The sequence below is a fragment of the Micromys minutus genome (assembly GCF_963924665.1).
Source record: "Micromys minutus genome assembly, chromosome: 2".
Classification (NCBI taxonomy): domain Eukaryota; kingdom Metazoa; phylum Chordata; class Mammalia; order Rodentia; family Muridae; genus Micromys; species Micromys minutus.
This window is the reverse complement of record NC_137971.1, coordinates 52,581,148-52,603,909: the sequence shown is the minus strand read 5'-3', so window position 1 is coordinate 52,603,909 and position 22,762 is coordinate 52,581,148. Positions and strand designations below refer to the sequence as shown.

At 44.3% G+C, this 22,762-nt stretch overlaps 1 protein-coding gene across 2 annotated transcripts; it reads right to left on the bottom strand.

Moving 5' to 3' along the window:
* Nucleotides 1-156: 156 nt before the first annotated feature.
* Nucleotides 157-22,762, bottom strand: SF3B2 (splicing factor 3b subunit 2). Of its 2 annotated transcripts, none has more exons than XM_080911494.1 (21): nucleotides 22,611-22,762; nucleotides 22,386-22,432; nucleotides 21,887-21,961; nucleotides 20,679-20,918; nucleotides 18,461-18,578; nucleotides 15,093-15,202; nucleotides 14,699-14,795; nucleotides 14,325-14,416; nucleotides 13,879-14,094; nucleotides 13,598-13,735; nucleotides 13,376-13,456; nucleotides 12,980-13,207; nucleotides 11,135-11,284; nucleotides 10,413-10,502; nucleotides 10,196-10,303; nucleotides 7,160-7,267; nucleotides 6,768-6,910; nucleotides 6,576-6,677; nucleotides 1,362-1,461; nucleotides 1,089-1,274; nucleotides 157-747 (listed from the first exon to the last, which is right to left on the bottom strand). In XM_080911494.1, exons 1-21 carry the CDS (start codon nucleotides 22,741-22,743, stop codon nucleotides 676-678), a joined length of 2,634 nt encoding a protein of 877 aa, XP_080767620.1. In that variant the 5' UTR covers nucleotides 22,744-22,762; the 3' UTR covers nucleotides 157-675. The 2 variants fall into 2 exon arrangements, with proteins under 2 accessions (XP_080767620.1, XP_080767621.1); XM_080911495.1 differs by having other exon boundaries at nucleotides 15,093-15,199.

Here is a 22,762-nt window from a genome sequence, read left to right as displayed (position 1 = left end):
ACTTGAGCAAATGTCATGGAATTCTGTGCTCCAACGTAGTCTAGTTTTTCAAACTTCTCAGAACTCTGGGATGAAGACAAAGCCCTTCAAACCCTACACCTACACCCACCCACCCACGCACACACACACTAGTGAATACAAGTAGTTAGCCGGGACTCTGGAACAATTTAAATTTTATTTAGATATAGATGTTCTCCAACAGGTAAGAAATAGGCCTTTCTGCCACAAGGTCAATAAGGAAGGCCTGACCTGGCCTACTTCCCTATCCTACAGTTACTTCCCAGCCTAGCCAGGGTGCTAAGCTGGCTATTTTTATTACCCACGGACAAAGCAGTAAGGTCAGACCAGACCTAAAGGTCCTTTCCTCAGAGCCTTCACACACAGGGGTAGGAGATAGTGAATTATCCACAAGTTCAGTTCAGCAACTACAGTCCCACAGTTCTGTGGGGCAGTCTGTGATTATAGGCAAGAAGTACATGCTTTTGCAGAAGCTAAAAAGAGTTTCAAGAGTGCCTGTATTCATCCTTCCTTGGGAAACAGCTTTATTTACAAAACAAGTCTAAAATAAGAACAGGAAGTGACAAGCCTAGGGAGTACAGAACTAGCTTTAGGGACCCACATAGAAAGCCCAGACATACAAAGGGCCTAAAGGAAGGCCAGTTATGTGAGAAGGACCTAAAATTTGAATTCCTTGTATTTCTTGCTGCCTCCACGACTATCCTGGGGCTGAGCTTTCCGTTTCTTTTGCTGTAGGAGAAAGAGAGAGAAGTTACAAAATGTTAAGCAATCCCCATATAGAAGGCAGCCTGACATAGACATAAAAATTAAAAAAGAAAAAAAAAAAGCACTGAAACCGCATTCTTTCCTTCTCCCTCAGATTTGAATGACTTTCTTGCTTTACCTAAGCCCCAGTGTCACTGTACTTAAGAGACAGCAACCAATGAAGGACTGCTAAGATCTTCAGGCTCAAAGAAGATAGGAAGCGTGCACTGAGTCCACCCACCTCTCACTCCTAAAGCATACAGCTCCACCAGAAAGGACAGACCCTACCCTAGGCTGTCATTCCTAGGTTCCCAGGTTGCTCCCACCTTCTGTTTAGCAGCATGCTCAGCCACCATGTCACTGAAGTCTTCCTTCTCTACTTGTGCCTGCTGCTCCCGAACATGTTCCTCATACTTCTGGGTCATGGCCATGGGGTCCAACTCCAATTCCTCAGGTGCCAGCGCTACTTCCACACCTTGCAGCTCAGGGGCTGGGCCCTTCCGGCTCATAACCTGAAAAAATCAGAACCTGTTATCTCCAAAACTCTCAGAAACATTGGCTCCATCTCTGTTTCAAAATAATGTCCTCCAAATACTTACTGTGGACATGTCATAAATGTGGGTTGATCCCATCATGGCTCCCCCAACAGTGGCAGTTCTCTTCTCTGGCAATACAGTGAACAACTGAGGTGTCTCACTTCTGCAAAGGACAAGAAAGTAAAACCCAATAAGTGACCAAAGGGTCTCCAGAGTCTAAAGAAACATCACACTTGAATTCTAACAGAATCCCACGATAACTGCAGTTGAAGTCTGCCATTAGGTCCATGAGAAGAGTTGGGTTAGGGATGTGGAGTGGGGTAAGTGCTGATCCCACAGGACAGAATCTGTAAGGTGTATAGAGACTAAGCTAAATCTTATGAACCAAATTAGAGAATCAGAACCAAGACTCCTAAGGAAAGGTTAGTGGACACAGAGGTCAAGCTTCATAGACAGCTTTCTACAGAGAAGCTGTCAAAAGAACAGGTGAGGGCCAGCAGAAGAGCACAGCCAATAGAAGAGGTGAGGGGCCAGCGGCATAGCCAGTAAAAAATAAGTGCTGTGGACCCACATAAAGGAGAAAAGAGAAACCAATTCTACCAAGTTGCCCTCTGACCTCTAAACACTTGCTGGGCATACTGGCATACATACATACACATGCCCACACAATCATGTCAAGTATACACACACAATAACAGTAATTGTTTTTTAAAAAGATAGAAGTCAGGTCTGGTGCTGTACACCTTTAATATTAGCATTTCAAAGGCTAAAGAAGGTAGATGTCTGTGAGTAAAAGGCCAGCCTGGGGTACATACTGAATTCCAGGACAGGCAAGACTATAAATACTAAGAAGCTTTCAAAAAACCAAAGAGTAAAAATAAATGAATAAAAAAGACTTTCTCAGAGGTAGTGTCTGAAGTTCTAATGTTCCAGCCCTCCCAAAGACAAAGGGCCTTCAACCACTGATTTCAATTATGCTTAGAATAGCATAGTCAACATCAAATGGCAAACCCATTACTACCATTCTAGACCATTACTATTACTCCAACTCTTCCCACAGAAGAGGTAACTTGTTTGTTTTGCTTTTTTAAGACATTTATTTTTATGTGAATACACTGTCACTGTCTTCAGACACACCAGAAGAGGGCATCAAATCCCCATTACAAATGGTTGTGAGTCACCTTGTGGTTGCTGGAAATTGAACTCAGGACCTCTGGAAGAGCAGCCGGTGCTCTTAACTGCTGAACCATCTCTCCAGCTCCCAGCTCCCATTGTTTTTGTTTTCCAAGACAGAATTTCTCTATGTAGCCTTGGCTATCCTGAAACTCACTCTGTAGACCAGTGTTGGGATTAATGGTGTGAGCCAACACTACCCAGCGAGATAACTCTTGACACAGATGCAAGAAAAACACACTCATAAAATAAAAATGGACACACACACACACACACACACATTTCATGTGTATGAGTGTTTTGCCCCCATGTTTGTATGTGTACCATGTGTGTGCCTGGTACCTGAGGAAGTCAGAACCTCTGGAACCTGAATTACAGGTTATGAGCTGCCATGTGGGTGTTGGGAATCGAATCCAGGTCCTCTATAAGAGCATCAAATGTTCTTAACTTCTGAACAATCTTTATAGCCTAAAAGGGTTGTTCCTTATCCTCTAAACTAACCATCTCACGGGCCAGAATCCAACTCTTTATCATGCCCTAGAGGATTCAAACTCTGTATGCTGTTTCCTTAATTTCCTTGTTTTCTTTACTTTAATAAGCAAAACTTCAGACTTCTTCCTAACAAGAATCAGAGACTAGATTTACCAATCTACATGAAATAACCAAAAACTGGACAAAATATATCAAACTATAGCTTCTCAAGGCACCAGACAAGAATGGTAAATAACAATATTACTCTTAGACAGAAAGCAAGTGAGAGGTAGAGGCAGCAGGATCAGAGTGCAAGGGCTGCTTTGCTTTAGAGACCTTGTCTTTAAAAAGTTGACCAAAAAAAGTAAAAATAAAATAAAATGAACCTTACAGTGGTGCTGAGTTTCCAGACCACAGACCAGAGGAGACCCATACAGAGCTGAGAGGATTCTGTGAGTTGGGTCAAAATCTAAGGAGTTCAAAGCTGTCGGAGACTGCAGGACACAAAAGAGAGCTCAAGAGCTCCTCCTTCAAGCACCAGGGGAAAGTAGTCTGAAGAAACGTGTGTGAGGATATTGCCAATGCCAACAAGTTCTTGGAAGGATGAGCAATGAACAGTGCCCACTGCTCAGTCAGGAAGCAAAATAGTGCCAATTCCCACTAATCAAATGGAAAACCTCCAAATTCACAGGGCTTGGTTTGAGAATACAAAACCTCCTAGTGAGGAGGACTATTTCAGTCCTACTATGAAAACCAAAAAAGTAGTTTTAGAGTTTCAAACTGTTTCTAAACAACCATATTGATGGGGAGAAATACAAAATGCTCTGACCTGGTAAATTTCACAAAGCTAAACAGCCAATCAGAAATTATCAGACACATAGTGAGGCATTGTGATGCTCATATTTAAATCCCAGGATTTAAAAAGCTGAAATAGGAGAATCATGAGTTCAAGGCCAGACCCCAGAAACAAACACTGGGAATAGTAGGGTAAGGGGTTGGGGATGTAAGATGGCTCAGCCATTAAGAGCACTGGCTGTTCTTCCAGAGGCCCTGAGTACAATTCCCAGCAACCACATGGTGGCTCACTACCATCTATAAGGGGATCTGATGCCCTCTTCTGGCATGTGGATGTATATGCAGCAGAATATTCATAAAATTAAAAAGAAAAAGGCCAGCTATAACAGTTATAGTGGCATATGGCTTTTATCCCAGAACTTGGGAAGCAGAGGCAGGTGGATCTCTGTGAGTTTGAGGCCAGCCTGGTCTACAGAGCAAGTTCCAGGACAGCCAAGGCTACAAAGAGAAACCCTGTCTCAAAAAAACAACAAACAACCAACAGGAGAAAATGACTCATTATATTATATACCAAGGAACAAAGGTAACGATGACAACTGGTTTCTCACTGAAAATAAAGAAAGAAAACACTAGAGCAACATCTAAGGACTGAAGGGGAAACTCACACTATCAATCTAGAATAGTCTATACAGCCAAAATTACTCAAAACTGAAGACCTTTAAATATTACAAAATCTGGGGCTGACAAGATGACTAAGTCACTGAACTTCTGGGAAAGAACAAGGCCCTGAAGCTGATACCCAAGACCTACACAGAAACTGGGCACAGAAAAGCACACCTGAAATCCCAGGGCTGGTTCAGCAAACAGCAAACACAGTGTTTTGTTATCTAGCTTAGCAAGGTTCAGTGAGACCCTGTCTAAAAAATAATGCTGACAACAATGGAAGACACTTGACAGCATTCTCTGGCCCCTACACCAGAGCATTACATGTGTCTCTTGTACATACGTGTGTAGATTGTCCTGAGATTGTCTGTATTTTAATGTTAATTACACTTCCCCAGGAAGGTAATTACACTTCCCCAGGAAGTCGAGGTGACAACGGAACCTTCCCATTTTAATTAGTAAAATAACAGAAAGCCAGTGACTGGGCAGGGTGAGGGAGATGAAGAGGGCTGAGAGGTCTAGGAGGTCAAAGGATGGAGGGTGAAGGTCATAGCAACAGGGAGGTTCCCATGGACCAGCTAGAACCAGGTGGGACTGATTGGCATTAAACAGCTATGAGCATTAATGATTTTATGACTCTAATATCTCATATAGAAGAGCAGTTTGTAACTTTGTCTATTTGATGCAATCTTGCTGTGTAGAGTTTGTGGATTGAGAATTGAATATATAAACCTGTATGAAAAGCTATTGGGCTGTAGGGTTGTATTTGTGTGAGATTTTGGGGTATAGAAACACCCCGAGACGGAGGTAGAGAACAGGCAGTAGAAAACCACCAGGGAAGGGAGTTGCACAGACAAGTTGGGCTGTGGTGGTGGCCACCAGAGGTGCACATGACTCCATATCAGGGTTGGGCCTGAGGAGTGAGCCCTCAGGGCCAATAAAGAGATAAACTTTTTTTATTTTTTAATATTTACTGCAACAGACGAGAAAGTTATTTCATGATAAAGGGATATGTAGGCTGATTTTCTGTCACCTTGACACAAACTAGAGTCATCTTGAAAGATAGAAGAACCTTGGTTGGAAAAATGTCCCCACCAGACTGGACTGTGGTTACACCTAACATTTCTTGACTAATGTTTGATGCGGGAGGAACAAGTCCACTGAGGACCGCACCACTCCTGGGCAGGTGATCATGTGTTGTATTAAAAAGCAGATTAAGCAAGCCATGAAAAGCCAGCCAGTAAGCAATACTTCTCCATGGTCTCTGCTTCAGTTCCTGCCTCCAGGTTCCTGCCTTGTCTTCATAATGGACTGTAAGCTGTTAACCAAATTATGTATTTTCTTCCCAAGTTTCTTTAGGTCACAGTATTTATCACAGCAATAGAGATGAAACAAGAAAGGGGCAATCCTAGGTTCTCACCTAAAATAGAGCTAAATAATCCATGACAATGCAAAGCCTGCCTCAGGGCCTTGTGTTTCTATCTCTGCTAACTACAGACCACTGCTGACTGATTCTTACCTAATATTTACTTCAAATACAACCTCTTCAATGAGGCCTTCCAAGAACTTCTATATCATTCAACATTCTTCTCATATCAACTACTCGGGTTTCCTCAGCTTCATCAATGTTAGCCAGACCCAAAATAACTTTATTCTGATCACTTGTACACCTCAACAATCTACCCTGCTGATTTCCCACCAGCACAAAGTTGGTGTTTAATAATTGTTGAAAAGGAAATAAAGAGGAGGCTGGGGGATGGAGAGATGGCTCAGCGGTTCAGAAGCACTGACTGCTCTTCCAAAGGTCCTGAGTTCAATTCACAGCAACCACATGGTGGCTCACAACCATCTGTAATGGGATCCGATGCCCTCTTCAGGTGTGTCTGAAGATAGCTACAGTATACTCATATACATAAAATAAATAAAAATCTTGAAATAAAAAAAAAAAAATAAGAGGAGGCTGAAGAGATGAGTTCTGATGCCCTCTTCTGGCACGCAAGTCTACATGCAGGTAGAGCACTAATACATATAAAATAAATAAATAAATCTCTTAAAATTTAAGAGTGGGAAATACAGGGGTGGGAAATACAGGCAAACAGAATAAAGTCAGCCAACCAATCTAGAAAACCAACTGAGGTAAAGGCCCTCCCATAACTGCCTGACCACTTCTCTCACCCATCCATGGCCTCTTCAATCTTCTTCTTCCTCAATTCAATGAGTTCAGGGGTCTCCATTCCAGCTGGCACAGATGAGAATCCTCCAGGAGTGATGAGGCCACTATGAAGAAAGAAAGAAAAGCTCCATTGTGAAGAAGCAGTCCCCACAGACAGACAGGCTGCTTTGGAGGAGACAGGCTCTACTGACTACCTGTCTGCAGGTGTGATAAAGCCAGTCTCATCTGGCTTGTCTTCATCGCTTTCCTCCTCTTCCTCTTCTTCTGAGGATTCTTCATCAGATGGCTCCAGCTCTCCCCAGGGGGTTCGGTCAATTTCTTCTTCTTCAGTTTTGGTCTAAAAGAAATTCCTCATTCCTTCAACCAGTACTTACTGCAGTCTATCACCCCACCCTGTTGTTCACTGAAGAGTTGGAAGAGGACACAAATAATCTTCTGAGGGAAAGCTGTGCCACGCCTCAAGAACACATGCCACTTTTCAGACTGAAACACCACCACACCCCACTCCCTGACAATCAAGTTTCAGACCAACTATTGATAAACTTTTTAGCATTGAGTAAAATCAAACTAAGCAGTCTACCCATACCTGAAACTCAGCAGCATTGGTTCCAAACACGTCCCCATAAAGTGGCTTCCCAGTCTCATCTACTGGGGGTTTGCCCCAGCCACCAGCATGGTATCCAAAGGAACAGCTCTGCAAGAGAGGAAACATGAATAAGTTCTCCCAAATTCTATAAAAGACTGAAGCCTCAGAAAAAAAGTTACACTCCAAGATACAAAGTTCACACAGATCATCTAGAAACTAGGACTGTAGAACATTAAAAACAAAACAAACACTAGAGGCTGAGGAGATGGTTTAAATGGGTACAGTGCTTGCTAAGCATGAGGACCCAAGTCTGTAACTCCAGTCCTGAAAAGTCAGAGGCAATGATTCCTGGAACTCACTGGCCAGTCTAACTGAAGGGGTGAGACCTAGAAGTTGAGATAAAGGGGGAAATAACTGATCACACTCAGGAGTTCACCTCTACTGGCCTGCATGTGCACAGGTACGAGATGCATGTGCACATACACAAAGAGAAGCATGAGACCCCCGCCTCTCCCTCCCTCTCTCTCTCTCTCTCTCTCTCTCTCATACACACACACACACACACACACACACACACACTCACTCACTCACACTCTCACTCATAGAAAATCATTTAAAAAAACTAATAAGCACAAACTAGAAGCAACAGGATCACCAAGGACAAGGGGCAGAGGTTGGGTTAATGTCCTCCTCTGAGATAAAGTGTAAACTATCTAAGTCCAAAACAAATTCTTTACATATCAGGGTTCTAATTTATTCTTCCCAATTTTTCCTAAATTTGGAAAATTAGTTGGTTAGAATCTCTCTCATGTATTAGAAATTAAGTTTGACAATGTCAAGGGTAGCCAGTACTACACAGTGAGACACTGTCTCAAAATAAAATTTGTAGATAACCTGTTCTTTGTATGGTGTAAAAATGATGAGTGTGTGTGTATAAGTGTGTGCATCTGTGTATGTGTGCACACCGCCATGTGTACAGAAGTCAAAGAACAACTTTTGAGAGTCAGTTCTCACTATATGAGTCCTAGGGATTGATCTTGGTTCTCAGGCTTGGCCACAAGCTTCTTTACCTGCTTAAGCCATTTAATCAGCCCAGTACTTGGCAATCGTGACTGAAAGTTTAATCATAAGTATGTTGTTGTTTGGACTTTTTGTTGTTACATGTCCAATATGTTGGGTTTTTTAAAACTGTTTGTTGGCCCCACCACCTGCCCCTAGAATTGAAGTTGTTTCTGTCATGCTTGTTTCTTTACAATGAGCTGACACTCATGGGATACTCTCCTTTGCCATGTGGGTCCTGGGGATCAAATTTAAGTGAGCAGACTTGGTGGTAAGCATTTTTCCCACTAAACTCCCTCAGTAGTCCCATGGCAGGTTTTTTTCTATTTGTTCTTTAATACTTATTTATTTTATTTATATGAACACACTTTTGCTCTCTTCAGATATACCAGGTTAGGAGCCACCATGTGGTTGCTGGAAATTGAACTCAGGACCTCTGGGAGAGCAGTCAGTGCTCTTAACCTCTGAGCCGTCTCTCTAGCCTGGCAGTTGTTTTTTTTTTTTTTTTTTTTTTTTTTAATGAAAACTACTTGAGATGCAAAAATGCCTCAGAAGTTAAGAGCATGTGCTCTAGCAGCAGACCTAGGTCCTGTTCCCAGTACCCACTTGGCAGCTCCTGTCACAGCTCCATTCACAGGGGACCTGACATCCTTCTGGCCTCTGCAGGCACCAGACACAGATATAGGCAAAACACCCATAGACACAAAAAGTAAATTCATAAAATCTACTATTTTTAAAAAGGATGGTGGCTCAGTGGGTAAGGAAGGACACTGTTCTGCAAGGGTAAGAACCTGAATTTGAATCTTCATTTATGAAGATCTGCAGACATGGCTGCTCATGTCTATGAACTCAGCATTAGGGATAAAGACGGGGGGTGTGTGGGGGGGGTCCAAGAGCTCACTGGTCATCCAGCCTTGCAGCCTTGCTAACACAGCAAGCTTCTCAAGCAGTGAGAGACCTTATCTCAGGGTAGGAACAGACAAACGTAGAGGAAGGCAATCCATCACTCTGTATTCTGCTCTGGACACCACAGAAACACATGCCCACACATCCCTGTACATACAACACACATGCCCACACATCCCTGTACACACAACATACATGCCCACACATCCCTGTACACACAACACACATGCCCACACATCCCTGTACACACAACATACATGCCCACACATCCCTGTACACACAACACACATGCCCACACATCCCTGTACACACAACACACATGCCCACACATCCCTGTACACACAACTCACATGCCCACACATCCCTGTACACACAACACACATGCCCACACATCCCTGTACATACAACACACATGCCCACACATCCCTGTACACACAACACACATACCCACACATCCCTGTACATACAACACACATGCCCACACATCCCTGTACACACAACACACATGCACCCACACATTCCTGTGTGTGCAACAGAAAGAGAAGTAAAAAAGGGAATGCGGAAAATATCTAGACAAGGAAAAAAATCATTCTCTATTAAAACAAAACAAAAAAGCAGCTGGATGGTGATGGGCATAGGCCTTTAACCCTATCACTTGGGAGGCAGAGGCAGGTGGATGTGAGTTCAAAGCCAACCTGGTCTCTACAGAGTGAGTTCAAGGACAGCCAGGAATAAATAGAGAAACTGTCTCCAAAAACAAAAACAAAAAAACAAAACCAAACAAACAAACAAAAGCCAAAACAAAACAAAAACAAAGAACCAGAAATTGACCAGCATGCCTTTAATCTGAGCACTGAGGAAGCAAAAGCAGGCTCATCTTAGAGTTTGAGATCAGCCTAGTCTATGAGAGAGATTTCTAGAACAGCCAAGGCTACACAGAGAAACCCTGTCTTAAAACACACACACACACACACACACACACACACATACACACACACACACACACACACCAACAAAAAAAAAAAAAAAAAAAGAGAGGCAGCCAAGAAGGAAAGCAAGCTCATCGCTCACCTCAGGAATAGGTGAATTCAGTCCAGGGATTTTCAGGTTTGGGTAGGATGGTGGTGGCCCGTATCGCTGCATGGCAATCAGCCATGGAGGAGGGACTTTGTGGGCATTCTGTAGGAAAAACAGAACACAATATTACCTACCTTCCCTACCCTACCTCTCCTTTCTACTCATATTCTCATTCCCTCTCCAGCCTTCTCAGCCACTAGCCAGCACTTACAGGTCCTACTGGCATCCCTAGGGAGATCCTTAGCTCATCAGACAAATCTCCAGGCTTCTTCTCCTTCAGCCGTGTCTCAAACTCCTTCCCCTGAGAAAAAGCACAGCTTGATCTATCAAGGCTTCCAGACAGACATACTGAGAGCTTAAGGACATGAGAACAGACAAGCAGTCCTAATCTCTATCAGATACAAAGCACCACAAGGGGTATCGGACCCATTTAGATTCTGGGCAGAATAAGAAACGGAAGAAAGTCAGACTCTCTGCTGCCACTAACGCACCTCAGGGAAACAGGGAAACAGGCTGAATACGGTACCTGCTCTCTCACATATAAAATGAGGTCTCTGGACAGGATGACTGTCAGTACCCTTCTCCCACAAACATCAGCTGATGCCATTGTGATTAACATTTCAAAGATCAGGGAAAAAAAAAATAAAACTTTTTCTCCTACTTAAAATGTTTCTGAGTAATAACTGCTACTTGGCCATCTTGTCCCTAAACTACCCCAAAACATCAATTCAAATGCTTGGACTATAGCTTTTCTCAGGGAAAACTTGTTTGGAGAAAACAAACAAAAACCCCAGCACATCCTATCTCAACAAATGGCAAAAATGAACAATGTTAAGGCTGGGGACCACTGTACCATCTTTGAAATGGACTCACACCAAAGTCAACATTAAGACCTGGCCTTGACCTCCCCTCCCTCCAGCCTCCTTCCCAAACCTCATAATAAAGGTCCCCATGAATGGTGAGCTTCGGCTTGGTCTGCCACTTGAAGAAGGCATCGTGTAGCTTCTGGTAGTCAATATCAATCTTCCCCATCTTCGGCCGAACCTTCTCTCTCATTTTTGACTTCATGGTCTTTTGTTCTTCCTGTAAAAATGGCAGAAGAGATGAGCGTATTAGTCAAGTCTTTAGTAGAGGATCTGGCTCCAATTCAGGGGAACCTCATTTATCTCACTCTGAAAACGCAGCTTAGCACCAGGAAGCTCCTGAGCTCAACACTAGCAGCAAAAATTCGAATGACACACCTATGCTGAACACACAGACTTACTGAAGGAAAGCAGCCTCAGCTTTCTGTATCAGTAACTGCTCTTTCTAACTGTGTAATCAAGATAGGACTGGATCAGGGCTGGAGCGCTGTCTCACTGGTTTAAAAGCACTTGCTGGGGCTGTAAAGATGGCTCAGAGATTAGGAGCACTGTGTGCTCTTCCAGAGATCCTGAGTTCAATTCCCAGCAATGACATGGTGGCTCACAACCATCTGTAGTGAGATCTGGTGCCCTATCTGGCCTGCAGGCATATATGGAGGCAGAAAGCTGTATGGTGTATACATAATAAATATTTAAAAAAAAAAAAAAAAAGCACTTGCTGCTCGGAATTTCGACTTCCAGCACTGACCAAGACAGCATCACAATTCCTAACCCCAGTTCCAGGTTTCTGAAACCCTCCTGTGACCTCTGCAAGCACCAGGTAGGTATGCATGGGCACAATGAACATAGACACAGGCAAGCCACACACATACATGACAATAATAAATCAGAAACTGAATAGAGAGGCCTAGACAATGGAAGGCACTTCTCACTCGTTTTAATCATAGACAACTAGTACTCAACATATTTATTTATAACATTTAAGACTTAAAGATTTATGCACACATTATCCTAGACAGTTTTATGTCAACTTAACACAAACTAAAGACATCTGAGGGAACCTCATTGAAGAAAATGCCTCCGTAAGATCTGGCAGTATACAACCTTCCTAACCCTGCTACCCTCTAAAACATTCTTTATGTTGTGGTGACCCCCAGACATAAAATTATTTGTTGCTATTTCAAAATTGTAATTTTGCTACTGTTATGAATCATAATGCAAATATCTGTGCTTTCCAATGGTCTTAGGCTACCCCTGCAAAAGTAGGTTCAATGCCCAAAAAGGGGCCTCAACCTGTAGGTTGAGAGCTGCTGCTGTCATGTATTTTTCTTAATAGTGACTGATGGGAAAGGACTAATCATTGTGGAAAGTACTATCTCTGGGCAGGTAGTCTTGTGTTCTCTTAGAAAGGTTCAGCAAGCCATGAAGAGCAAGCTAGTAAGCAGCATCCCTCCATGGCCTCTGCATCAGCTCCTGCCTCCAGGTTCCTGTCTGCACTGATTTTGATAATGAACTACTATATGGAACTGTGAGTAAAATAAATCCTTTCTTCTCCAAGCTGCTTTTGGTCATGGTGCTTCATCACAGAATTAGTAACCCTAAATAAGACAAGCATCATTGTACCTCTAGCTACAAGTGCATCAAAAAACAAACACAAAAACAAACAAACAAAATACCTACAGCTGGGCAAAAGAGAGGAAGAAAACTGCTATTCAGGACCAGGAACCTCAACATGACAAACTAACAGTCCCTCTAAATAGACACTCTAAACAGACCCAAGGTCATCACAGAATACTGACTTCTAAACTGGAAAAGGGTAATTAGACTTGTAACAAGTGGGTAGTCCAGTTCTGAGGTAAGATGTTACAAAGAGTGTGGGGGGTGGGGAGGGGGTCGTGCCCCAGCCTTGCCTTACCTTCTCCTGCAGGGCTTCTCGCATTTCCTGAATGCCTGTGCGTTTGATGAAGTCTGGAAGCTCAAAGGGGGGCTTCTCGATGCCTCGTTTGCCTTGAAGGTACTTGCGCTTAAAACACCAGTGACGTGGCACAGGGACAGAGTTCCGGGTGGCCTTGAGGTGAACCAAGAGCTTAGGGTCCTGTGCTGTCACGTCATGCATCTCCACAACATCAGGTCGAGCCACCAGCTAAAAAGCAAAGCAGTATTACTGGAGAAAGCCCACCTCTTAGTTAAAGTTGTGTTCTCTTTTTCAAATGACCCCTATACCAAGCCTGCCTTATAAAACATCTAACAAACTGGGTGGGGCTGAGTCCCAGCCAGGCTACTGAGCTGGCCAAGTCATCCCGGGTCTAACCTGCTTGAGTTCCGCCACAGTAAAACGATTCATTCGGCGCAGCTTCTTCTTGGACAGCTTAGGGGCTTCTGGCTTCTTTTCCTAAAAGAGAGTAACGATAACCTTAGGTGGGCATCAGGTGGAAAACTACTGTCCAGCCATGTCAGTGCTTAAGCCACGAAAGCCTTCACCACGGTTTTGAGAACACTGTGCCCTGCATCTCTCTCCACTGAAGGGCCTGACCTGCTCGTCGTCACTGCTGTCATCATCACTGTCCTTGTGCTCCTCCTCAAAGCCCTTCTTCTTGGGGACTGCAGAGTTCTCCATCTTGTCCAGCTTCTCTGGCTCCTTTTCTTTTTCCTTCTTCACATCATCAGTGAGCTGAGGAGACAGACCATGTGGAAACTCTATTCTTGACACACCTCCATTTTTGACTCCTGTATTCAAACAATGTCCCCTAGGCTTATCCTAACCCACCCCAAACCCATCAAGCTTGGCCACTCAGAGCACAGCATCCTTTGTACCTTGAAAGCCTCAAAAATCCTCTTGAAGAAGATGAAGTTGGGCTCGTAGATTTCAGGCTCTTCAGTCACATATTCAATCTCCACATCAGCAGCAGGGGAGTCAGAGCCTCGGGACCGAGCTGAGTCTTTCTCTCGATCCCCAGAGCTTTCTGACGAGGCTGCCCGCACCCGCTGTGGCTTTTTCTTCTTCTTTCGGTTCCGACGCTTCCGGTTTTTCTATCAAGACAGGAAAAAAGTTAGAGAATCTGCATCCCATGCTTGCCCTCACTACTCCCATACTGAGTCTTCATCCAAGCGGGCAGATGTCAAAGTGTTGCTGTGCATCCTGGATCCCAGCTTTTTCGGTTGTAAATGCATCTACAGTACTTAGAATTCATATGGAAAGATATCCAAGATACTTAGAACGGAAACAGGCATAATCCTCCCAGACAAGCTTCATCACAAACCTCTTTTTTGGATATGGACACAGTGTCCTCCTCAGTCTCTGATGCTGACTGTCCCAGAGATGAGCGAGTGTCTGTCTCCATTTCTTCTTCCTCTGTTAGGGAAGAATATGGTAATCAACTCTCCTAACAGTAACCATCCCAGGCTTTTGTCAAACTTACTTATGTAAGCAAGACGACTCTGAACTTGACCCTCCTACCTCTACCTCCCGATGCTGGGATATGCTGCACACCCAGTTTTCTTTATCACTATAAAGTGGCTGCTCTCTACACTGTTTTCTCAGGGATGGGAAAGGGAGTCAGGATGTGGCCACGGCACACCGTACAACACCGTGGTTCAGTCCCGTGTTGCAGCATCAGGATACAATAGCACTTACCCTGCTGAGAGTTCATTTCTTCCTGACGGCTCTCCTTCAGCTGCAGAATCTTTTCCAAAGCCTGGGGGATCTTGGGGCCCACAGAAGGATCATCCATCTGCCAGAAACACCCAATCAGAAGGGCTGACACCCAATGCCTTCCTCCTCCTCCTAGCTATTACATTGTAAAAGCTGCTGGGTGGTGACACATGCCACACACAAGGTTCTACATCCCTCAGAATTCTGCCCAAAATATCAAGTCCCTAACCCTAAAAACTCATGTTAGCTAAGCGTGGTTCCTACCTGTGCCCAAGAATTTAACCCAGCCCCACTTCAGACACCCCTGAGATCCTAAGGCAGGCCCCCTCTAAACCACAACCTCTATGACCGTAGGAGGAAGTCAACAGTCTCTCACCTCTCTGTTCTCATCTCCAGGGGGTGGGGGAGGACCCCGAGGGCGAGGAACAGGTGCCCCCATGGGCAAAACAGTAGGTGTGGGAACCACAGGGCCTACTGGAGCAGCTACTGTGTGAAGAAAAAAAGTCCAATGTCAGAAATCTTTTTGCAGGGCAAGAGGTGATGAAAACATAGAATACTTCTGGGTTGCTGGCAATGTTGTGGGTTTGGTTCACAGGCTGGCTGCATGAACACACTGTATATAACACTTCATGGCCTGCCATATACTTGATATAGTTAAAGTTTTCTTCTTCTAGATTTTCCTCTTCTCTTCTCTAATATTCCATATGTGTGTTGTTGTCACAGAAGCCGTAACACCAAGTCAGATCCCCTGAAGTTGGAGTTACCAGTGGTTATGAGCCACCTGATGTGTGTGGTCAGTCAATTCAGTTCCTTTGCAAGACTAGCAAGCACTCTTAATTATGAGACATCTCTCCAAACTCTTCTTTTGCTTTTTGTTTTTAAATTTTTATTTTATGTGTATGACTGTTTGTCTGCAAATACTTATATACACCACATGCATGCCTGATGCCTGCTGGTCTGAAGAGGGGGTCAGACCCCTATAAATGTAGGTACTATTGATAAACCAGCATGAGGATATTAGAAACTGAACCTGGGCACTCTGCAACATTAGGAAGTGCTCTAAACAGCTGAGCCATCTCTCCAGCCCTTCTTTTATTTTTGTGAGATAGGTTCATGGTGCTCAAACTCATGATCCTTCTTCTTCGGCCTCCTGACTACTAGAATTACAGGTTACAGATGTGCACCATCATCGAGCTGACTCTTACAAAGTAACCATTTGTTTTTGTTTGGGAGACAGGGCTTCACTATGTAGCTCAGGCTGGCTTAAAACTTGTTTTATAAAACAAGTTGGTCCGATCAGCCTGCCTCTGGCTCCTTAAAGTATATACCACCAAGCTCAACAACTTTGTATAGATACAATGGGTTTGCTGTCTTCATGCATGTATGCACACCACATGCACGCCTGGTGAGAAGAGGGCATTACATCCCTAGGAAGCGGAGTTACAGATGACTGTGACTGGTCATGTAGGTGCAGAGAATGGACCTGGGACCTCCACAAGAGCAGCAAATGCCGTCATACCCACTGAGCCATCTCTCCTGCCAGTCCTAGTAACACACAAGCATATACACACCTGTCCCTTGATCCTTAGAGACTTTGTTTCAGGACCCCACCCAAATACTGGAATCAGGATGTTCAAGGCCTTCATAGAAAACAGGATTTACACAGAATCTATAAATACTTTTGTGTATTTCAAGGTCTTCTCTAATACCCATTACAGTGCAAATAGTTCTGCTAAGCTTAGGGAAAGACAAGAAAGTCTATTAATGTCTTCAATATATTTTTTAAATTATATGTATGTGTAAGAATATGCAGGAGGGTACTGCCTACAGGGTCCAAAAGAGGACATCAGGTCTCCTGGAGTTACAAGCAGCTGTAAGCCACAAATGTGGATGCTGAAAACTGAACTTGGGTGCTATGCAAGAGCTACTTACAAATCTCTCCAGCCCCAAATACAACATGCTTACTCCCACATGGTAATATGAAATGTGCTTAACTATGAATACACAGAATACTGAGGGCTCACTGTATTGAGGTTTCTAAGGTGCTGAGAATATAGCCCAGGGACCCAGGTCAGGCTCAGTGTGCTCACAGCTTTAAGTTCAAACCCAGCAGAGAAAAAACTTTTGTTTTAATAACTTACTATTTGGGGGGGGGGGGTGTTAAAGATGTGTTTATTTATTTATTTAATGCGTGTGTGTCACTCTCTTCAGACACAGCAGAAGGCATCAGATCTCATTACAGATGGTTGGGAGCCACCATGTGGTTGCTGGAATTTGAACTCAGGACCTCTGAAAGAGCAGACAGTGCTCTTAACCTCCGAGCTATCTCTCCAGCCCTGTTTTTTTGTTTTTGTTTTCCAAGACAGGGTGTTTCTATGTAGCCTTGGCTGTCCTGGAACTGGCTCTGTAGACTAGGCTGACCTCTAACTCAAGAAGTCTACTTGCCTCTGCCTCCCAAGGGCTGGGATCAAAGACATGTACCAGCACTGCCCAGCTAAGATTATTTTATATGTCTAGGTGTGGGGCGCCGCCTGCACATTCTCCATTACAAGATGGCGCTGACATCCGGCTGGAGTTAGCAGTAAACAAGCCATGTGCGCACGTGCTGGGTAACTTTCCACTCCTTGAGCTCTGCCTCTCCCGTGGCGTCATAGGGCCTGATGAGTTTCAACCAATCAGGGGGCTCCACGTCCAAAGCAAGGACTGATCCCTTTATAAGGGGACAGGCTAGATAGTTCGGGTCGTCTCGTTGGTCTTGTTGGTCTCATTGTCTCGTTGGTCTCGTCGTCTTGTTCGTCTTGTTCGTCTTCTTGGTCTTCTTTGTCTTCTTCGTCTTCTTCGTCACGTGTAGCAAGTGCTGGTTCTCGAGAGTATTAAAGTTTACCGCAAAAGGATCCTATTTCGTGTGCCGAGTCGTTCTTGCAGGCGAGACGGTTGCGCGGGACATCTAGGGATTCTGCCTACATGTGTTATTCGCATCATCTGGAAGAGCAGCTAGGGCTCTCAAACATTAAACCACCTCTCCAGCTCCGATTTTTTTTCTTTTCTAATAATTATACATATGTGTCTGTGTCAGCACGTATACATGAGAGGCCTTAGAAGGCAAAAGAAAGTGCTGGATCCCCTCTAACTGCAGTTAAACTTGTGAGCCATCTAGTATGGATACTGAGAACCAATCATTTTTCTACTTAAAGAGCAATAAGCGTTCTTAACCACTAAGCCATCTCTCTAGAAACTGGGTCTTTTTCAAATTCTTTTTCCAGACAAGTTTTCTCTGTTTAATAGCACTGGCTGTTCTGGAACTTGGTTTATAGGCCAGGCTAGCCTTGAACTCACAGAGATCCCTCTGCCTTCCAAGTTCTGGGATTAAAGGTATTCACTATCATGCCCAGCTTGGTTTTAGTTTTTCAAAGCCAGGAGATGGTGGTGTGTGCCTTTAGTCCCAGAACTTAGCAAGCAGAGGCAGGTAGATCACTGAGTTCAGCCTGGCCACAGATTAAGTTCCAAGACAGCCAGGGCTACATAGAAACCGTGTCTTGAAAAAACAAAAACAAACAAACAAACAAACAACAAAAAATAAAAAAAGGTTTCAAGTGGCCCAGACCAGGTCTGAATTTACTATACACTCTAGGATGACCTGTTCCCCTTTGGCAGCAGGATTACAGGCACATGCCACCAGGCACAGATAAAGGAAATGTTTTAAGAATGACTTCTCTGCTCTGCCCTTCCACTCCAGGGTCTTACCTCGAGGCCCCAGAGGAGTGCGGACACCCAGCTGCCCCATATCCTGAGGAGGCCGGGGGACTGCAGTGCCCATCTTGGCAATTTCCTGCTGCCGTTCCTGCTCCATTAACACGGCTGCCTATAGGAGAGAAGCGTGGACTCAGTTGAAAAGAATGTGGCACACAGCCCTGACAAAAGGGATCCTTCAAAGGTGAATACTCAGGGACACTGAGGTTGTCATCTTCTCCACTTATGTTCACATATCACTAATCAATCTAGAAACCTCTTATGGTGGAAAATTTCTAAAAACAAATAAAAAAACACTTAGGAAGTTTCTGGAAGAGAATTCGTTGTTTAACTAAACACTACCCTCTACTTTTCAATGAGTTTTTATACAACAAAGATGAAACTATTTAGAAAGAACCATGAGACATTTTCTTATAGTTACCCTTTAAGGTCAGCTGTAACCTAAACAAAACCAGTACTTCATCTACGTTTCCACAGCCATTGTTGTCCCCCCCCCCCAGAGGTAAAACTTTAATCTCAGAGCGCCCCTCCCGACCCCCATCCCTCTCTCCCCAACCCAAGTCCAGGGCCAGAAAATGAGCCCCCCCCCCCCGGCCCTCCCACCTTGGGTGGGAAAGGGCCCACAGGAAACTGGTACCATCAGTTTTGATGAACAGGCTGTCCTGTGGTAGAACCTATTGGGAGCGTCAGACACAGAGGATTAGACTGTCCCCTAGTGGACCAGGTATAAGTCCACACCTGTTTTTAATCCCTGCTTTCCTTTTTTTTTTTTTTTTTTTTTTTTTTTTTTTGGTGGTTCTAGACAGGGTTTTTCTGTGTAGCTCTGGCTATCCTGGAACTTGCTCTGCAGACCAGGCTGACCTCAAACTCAGAGATCTGCCTGCCTCTGCCTTCCAAGTGCTGGGTTGAAAGTCAGCTCCCTCCATCACCCATCCAGATGCTAATGCTTACTTTCCTTTTTCTTTTTTTTTTCAAAATTGTAACATGACTTCAACCAGACTTGAGGCTGAAGCAAAGTCTTGTTTAATGCTTACTTTCTAATATGCCTGAGTTACCCACTTTGTAAAGCTTTATAAAGGACACCCCTTATATCATTCCTTAATCTGTACCCATCAGTTTAAATTCAACTCAAATGACTATACATGGCAGCATTCTCCACGAACCACCTAAATAATGCACATAAAATTAGCAGTAACCACAAAGTATTTTCTGTAATGGATAAAGAGTAAAACTACATGTGTTATTATCATAGGAATTCTGCAACATACTTGGTTTAGTGGGGTTTTTTTTTTCCTTTTTCAATTTTTAATGACAACCCTCCAAAAATTTTTTAAATCATTTTTAGTTTATAGACCATTCAAAAGCAGGGTACACATAGTGCGCTAGCACATGGACTACAGAAAAAATGGAAGCACTAGAACCTATTTGGTTATCAGGTAGGTAGCCTCCAAGACAAATCTGAATGAAGCATCTTGGTTTAGACCCTAAGGAATTTTTAAATGGCATCCTCTGGATGGACCATGATGTCAAGTCAGAGAAATATTACCCTCTTCTAGTACCCAAAGAGTTCATGTTCCTTCAATGAATAATCTTCCCACTTAAAGAAAACAAAAAACAAAAACTTCCACTCTCCTGGCTAAAACTGCATGTGCGCATTGCATCTCTTTCTTTTCCGGTGACGTGGATAAACGCACCAAAAAGGTGGGGTTCATCGGGAAGTACATGGCCCTCTATGGTGCCTCCCTCTGGAAAATGGCGAAGAAAATTGAAATCAGCCAGCACACCAAGTACGCGTGCTCCTTCTGTGGCAAGAGCAAGATGAGACGAGCTGCTGGCATCTGACACTGTAGTTCCTACATGAAAACAGTGGACAGCGGGGCCTGGACCCACCTCTGCAGTCACAGTGAAGTCCACCATCAGAAGGCTGAAGGAACTGAAAGACCAGTAGGAGCCCTACCACCTGAGACTTGCCTGGCCCGCAATAAACTGGTTCATTTACGGAAAAAGGAAAAAAAAAAATCTCATACCAGCAGCAATATTGCCAATCAGCCAAAATACTGACTTCCTGGGAGTCTCTTCTAACCTCTAACTATGTTCTAGTCTTCAATCAAGACATTCCTAAAAGGCTTGGCCTCAGGGTCTAGCTTTCTGAGGCTCCATTTCCCCATCAGGGACCTAATGTGTCCAAGACACAGGTTTCCACCTGTCCTACCTGTTTGGCACGTTCCTCTTGCTGCATCAGTAAAGCTGCCTGCTGCTGAGCTAGCTTCAGCCGTTCTTCTTCTGACAGTGCCACAGGCTCACCCACTCGAAGAGGTGGTGGGGGCCCCAGATTTGGGGGGTGAGCCATAGGAAAGCCAAGGCCAAGGCCAGGTGGAGGTGGTGGAGGTGGTGGAGGAGGTTGTAGAGGGGGGAGTCCCATAGGTGGTGGTGGTATAGGAATCCCAGACAGCTATGGGTGAAAAAACAGCTATGAACTAGAAAGCATTTATTCATTTTATAAGCATTTTCTGAGAGCCTAGCGAAAGAGCCAGGCACTAGAATTCAAAGTCTAGTGGTGCAGGACTCAAGAAAATACACCAGAGAAGAGATGCTCTTCATCAAGAGATGCTAACTTTAGCGTGCTGATCAAAGCTATTGGCCTCTCTGAAAAATATCAGGAACATACATAATACATTTTGCATTCACCTCTAAAATCCATATAGGAACCTAACAAAACAAACACACACACACACATACACACACACACACACAAACTCCAAGTCAAAGCCACAACTTTAGAGGAAGAGAACCAAATACTTGCTTCAGAAAGGACTTAAGGAAATAGGAACTAGGGCTGGATCTATGGCCAAGCAGTTAACAGCTGTTCTTCTATATCAGGGTTCAATTCCCAACAACCTGATGGAAGCTCACAATTCTCTGTAACTCCAGCCCCAGGGTGACCCAATGCCCTTCTATGGCCTCCTGCAACACTGCATGCACGTGATACACAGACAGACATGTGGACAAAACACTCATATACATAAAAATAAGCATTTAAAAAAAGAAGAATAGAAACAAGATGTCAACGGGTTACTAAATGTAGGAAGCATATAATCAAATCAAGGCATTAGCATTTAATGTCTCAGTGACTAACTTGGGGAGCTATGTCTGAAAGTAAAGAGCATGACCACTCCCAGATGGGAAAGGGTCAAGAATCCTAGACACTCTATTTGAATCGTGAATGATAAGTCAACTTTGGAGGAGCAGACACTGGGGATTGGAGCAGTAGCACCACTAAGTCAGAAGTGAAGAGGTCCCCATTTTGTCTCCTTAGACCTCACCCTTAACTTACTGTCCCATCTGCTAGCTCTATCTCCAGCACAACACAGGGGAGAACAGCGACCCTGAGCAGAAAAGATCCTCTACATAATCTCTTACCTGCGCTGACATAGGAGGAGCAGCTTTGTCCCCATCCTCTCCTCTCAAAACCGGTCGATTCAGCACGATGCCAGTCTACAAGAGAAAAGAGAACTCTAGGTTGGACTAGGAGAACTATTCCATTACATGACCTCCTCTTCCATTTATTCACTTAACAAAATTTACCAAGTGCCCACTTGCCAAAGATCAGGTCTGGAACCTTAAAAAAAGATACAGGATTAGAAGCAATTACAATAAAGCGAAAGCAAGAACTGACAAAATGGTCAAGAGCCCGCTTGTTGCGTTTAAGTACACAAAAAAGGACAGTCGGGAGTGGTGGAACACGTCTTTAATCCAAGCAGAAGGACCTCTAAGTTTAGGCCAGCCCGGTCTACACAGAGAAACCCTATCTCGAAAGAACAAACAGAAAAAGTAAAAGAAAGGAAGACTCGTCCGTGAGGAGTCTTAAAGGCCTCCAGGAAAAGTTAGACCTACCCTGAACTCTTGCCACAACACTCACCTGGCGGGTGTAGGTCTGCAGCCGCTCTACTAGCTCCTCGCGACTCCCTAAGAAACGAAGCACAGAATCTGGGGGTCAGCATTACCCCGAGCAGGCCAACAGGGCGAGGTCAGGCCCCAAGGGCCTGTCTCCGCCCCCCCTCCCGCCCGTGGGTCTCCTGGGTAACCAAGCTCCACTTCTCCACAAGCCCACGCAGCCCCCCTCTTGACGGCCCATGCGCCTCACCCTGGATCGGCGCTCCTATCTCTGCCAATTTGGCCTGAAGCTCCTGGGCAGCCCAGGCTCCATAATGACCTGGAGGTGGAGGCGGTGGCAACTGCAATTCTCCTTTGGGAGGTTCGGGATGCTCCGCCGCCATCTTAACCACAAGAAGGCGC

Excerpts from the sequence above, each read along its gene's own strand:
- SF3B2 (XM_080911494.1), bottom strand. The coding sequence starts at position 22,743 with ATGGCGGCGGAGCATCCCGAACCTCCCAAAGGAGAATTGCAGTTGCCA. Across the intron at positions 21,962-22,385 it reads TGCAGACCTACACCCGCCAG|ACTGGCATCGTGCTGAATCG; the intron begins GTGAGTGTTGTG and ends TTTCTCTTGTAG. Across the intron at positions 6,911-7,159 it reads CCAATGCTGCTGAGTTTCAG|ACCAAAACTGAAGAAGAAGA; the intron begins GTATGGGTAGAC and ends AATTTCTTTTAG.